This window comes from Montipora foliosa, unplaced genomic scaffold (genome assembly GCF_036669935.1).
Source record: "Montipora foliosa isolate CH-2021 unplaced genomic scaffold, ASM3666993v2 scaffold_174, whole genome shotgun sequence".
Classification (NCBI taxonomy): domain Eukaryota; kingdom Metazoa; phylum Cnidaria; class Anthozoa; order Scleractinia; family Acroporidae; genus Montipora; species Montipora foliosa.
This window is the reverse complement of record NW_027179476.1, coordinates 17,501-20,710: the sequence shown is the minus strand read 5'-3', so window position 1 is coordinate 20,710 and position 3,210 is coordinate 17,501. Positions and strand designations below refer to the sequence as shown.

Below are 3,210 nucleotides of genomic sequence, written 5' to 3'. Positions count from 1 at the left end.
CCTTACGGGATCTTTGGAAACACACAAATGACAAGCTCCCAACGTCAGTGGCTTCATAGCATCAGATGGTTAGAGCGGTCGCACCGTATCGTGAGGTCACGGGTTCAAACCCCGTTGAAGTCCCTGAATTTGTCAGGCTTCTCTACCGCAATTGCAAAATTGCGTTCATAACTGCGAGGATCATAGCTTCACGTTGATTTCATATCCGCAGTTCATATATGACCCATTTCATATATCAGTTTCATCATTCAAACACATTTCCTGTGATCCTGAGAAAGACTGGGCAGAAAAATCTAGCGCCTCCGCGTTCTCTAAATAGACCTGAAACTAAGTATAAAATTATACTTAAATGTTGCTTAAAAGCAACGGGGTTGACCGTGACAGAGAGAAGGTTCCCATCATTGTTTGTTCTTCCTTACCAAGGGTTTCCATCAGAAACTTGACGCAAGCATAAGCCAAACAAGAATTGGGTATCGTTAGCTACTTGTTGTGAGGACAAAAAACACTAGCGAATCTTAGAATCTCTGTACGGTGGCACAATTATAACATTATCACTCCGTTGATAAAACCACAAATTTTTGCAAAAAACACTGCGTGTTGTTACTCGTGACGGGAAATCAAGGCAATTTCATTGTTTTATGTGGAACGGCGTTTATTGCAGACCGAGTTTATTTTTAGATTGATTTCCCCGCTACAACCATGACCTGTTCCAGCTATCACAAGTCTTGCATGAGAGATTATTACCCATGGATTGAAAATGGACACTCGCGCAAGCGTTTCAAGATACACTGGATAGTCATGCACCTCTGAAACGCCGTGCAATCATCCCCCGTCCGTCTAAACTATGGTACACAGACGTATTGCTGAAGCTAAAAGGAAACGTCGCTGTTTAATTTAGAGCGTCGATGGCGAGAATACAAAATGTGCATTCATCGACAATTATATGTTGCACAATCGCCACGTCGTTAATAGAATGCTACATGAAGCTAAAGCATCCTACTACTGTTCTCTCATCTCGGAAAAATTCATCAGATCAGAGAAAGCTTTTTAGCATAATAGACAGGTTGCTACACCGCAAATCAATGCAACGCTATCCTGAAGCCTCGCTCGACTTACGAGCTTGTCAATAGTTTTGCTGAATTATTTTAAACAAGATTATGTTGATAAGGAAAACGCTAACTGACAGGTCTACCTCCCTTACATATACACTGAGTGATGAGTATCCTCTGACTGAAACTGAATTTCGCAGTTTCCACATGGTGACTTCGGAAACAGTTAAAGCCTACGTCAACACTATCGGACCAAAATCATGCGAGCTTGATCCTATTCCAGCATCAGTCTTATGTAGCTGTAAAGATATACTTCTTCCAGTACTTACAGATATTGTTAACATGTCTCTCCAATCTGGACACATGCCAACACAACTTAAACAAGCCATACTGAAACCGAAGTTAAAGAAGGATTCTCTTAGCCCAAGTGAATTCTCAAATTTTAGACCCATTTCGAATTGGAAGGCCATATCCAACATCATTGATAAGGCTGTTGCCTGTCAATTGAATGATCATCTCACTGAAACTCACCTCAGTGAAACGTTCCAGTCTGCTTATAAACGCTTCCATAGCACAGAAACGGCACTCTTGAAAGTACAAGATGATATCCTTCAAGCCTAGATCTATCGGCTGCGTTCGACACAGTAGACCATCAGCTGCTCATTGAAAGACTCAAATCGGTTTGGTTTGAAAAGTCAGGTCCTCGCATGGCTAAAATCGTGTCTGGAAAACCGAACACAAGTAATAATGGATGACGGGGTCAAGTCTGCTGAAAAAAATATCATCTGCGGAGTGCCTCAAGGGTCCGTGCGGGGCCCGTTGCTGTATGTGTTGTACACAGCACAAGGTGCCGATATTATCAGGCGCTGTGACGGTCTCGGATTTCATTTTTACGCAGATGACACCCAGTTATATCTGGCTTTTGAGCAAACTATTCCTGATCAGCTGGTGTCTTTAGCATGTATTGAACATTGCGTTAAAAGATTGACACATGGCTGCTATGCAATAGGCTGAAACTTAACGGTTGGAAGACGGAACTGTTGGTGCTGAGCGCACAACATCACCACGTCCAGAAATCAACCACTCCAAGTTTCCAACGAATGCATTCAGCCATCTACCTCAGCTAGAAATATCGGTATAATCTTTGATCTGCACATGTCTCTTGAGCAGCATTGTCAGCGTCTGTAAAGTATGCTTTTTCCATCTTCGTAACATTTCAAAGATTAAAACTGCCTCTGGAAATCTGACAATGAAATTCTAGTATATCATCTCAAGATTAGACAATTGCAATTCCTTGCTCTACGGACTTCCCAAGTTCCTTATGGATCAAGAGGGTAGTTTCTAAAGAAACTGTGGTGCTGCGAATCTCTGTACTGTGGCCAATTTACATTATCAACTCCGTTGATAAAACCAAATTTTCCTTATGGATCGCCTCCAAAATGTTCAGAATTCCACTGCTCGATTAAGAGAGACGAAATTCCTCCAACCCTCAAGCGTCTGCATTGGCTGCCTGTCTACAAAAGCATTGAGTTCAAGATACTGCTGATCACATTTAAGGCCCTTAACGATCTTACCCATCAGTACATAACTGACATGTTGCAACCTTACTTGCTATCAAGAACGCTATGTTCTGCTACAAAGAATCTGCTTGTTGTACCACCAACCAACCTGGTCAAGTATGGCGAACGTCCGTTCTCTTACGCTGGCCCCAAACTATGGAATAAACGTTCAGATAATATACACGACTCCAAAGACCTGCCATTCAAATCGAAGTTAAAGACGTTCCTTTTTAGGACTGTTTTCTGTTACTTTATTACCCTTAAAGCCGTGAAGCGCTTTGAGCTTAAAGATAGAGCGCTACATAAGTTTATATATTATTATGATTATGATTATTATCATTATTATTATTATTATTATTATTATTATTATTATTATTATTATTATTATAAGAACTGGTCTAAAAATGTATAGCTTGATATGTGAAATTTCCGTTAAGCCCTGGCCAAACGAGAGCGAGGGTTGATTAGAGTTGAAACTCTTGAGAGCTCACGAGAGTTGGCCGAACGAGAGCGAGAGTTTGTCGAGAGTTCACGGGCAACAAAAGAGAGAGCCTTGGAACCACACTGGGAAACCCTTTCTGAAGTAAATATGGCGACTAGTC

The 3,210-nt window shown here is 41.3% G+C and overlaps 1 protein-coding gene across 1 annotated transcript; it reads left to right on the top strand.

Moving 5' to 3' along the window:
- Positions 1 to 1,157: 1,157 nt before the first annotated feature.
- Positions 1,158 to 1,670, top strand: LOC137986268 (uncharacterized). Its single transcript, XM_068833497.1, has one exon. It carries the CDS (start codon positions 1,158 to 1,160, stop codon positions 1,668 to 1,670), a length of 513 nt encoding a protein of 170 aa, XP_068689598.1.
- The last annotated feature ends 1,540 nt before the right edge of the window (positions 1,671 to 3,210 follow it).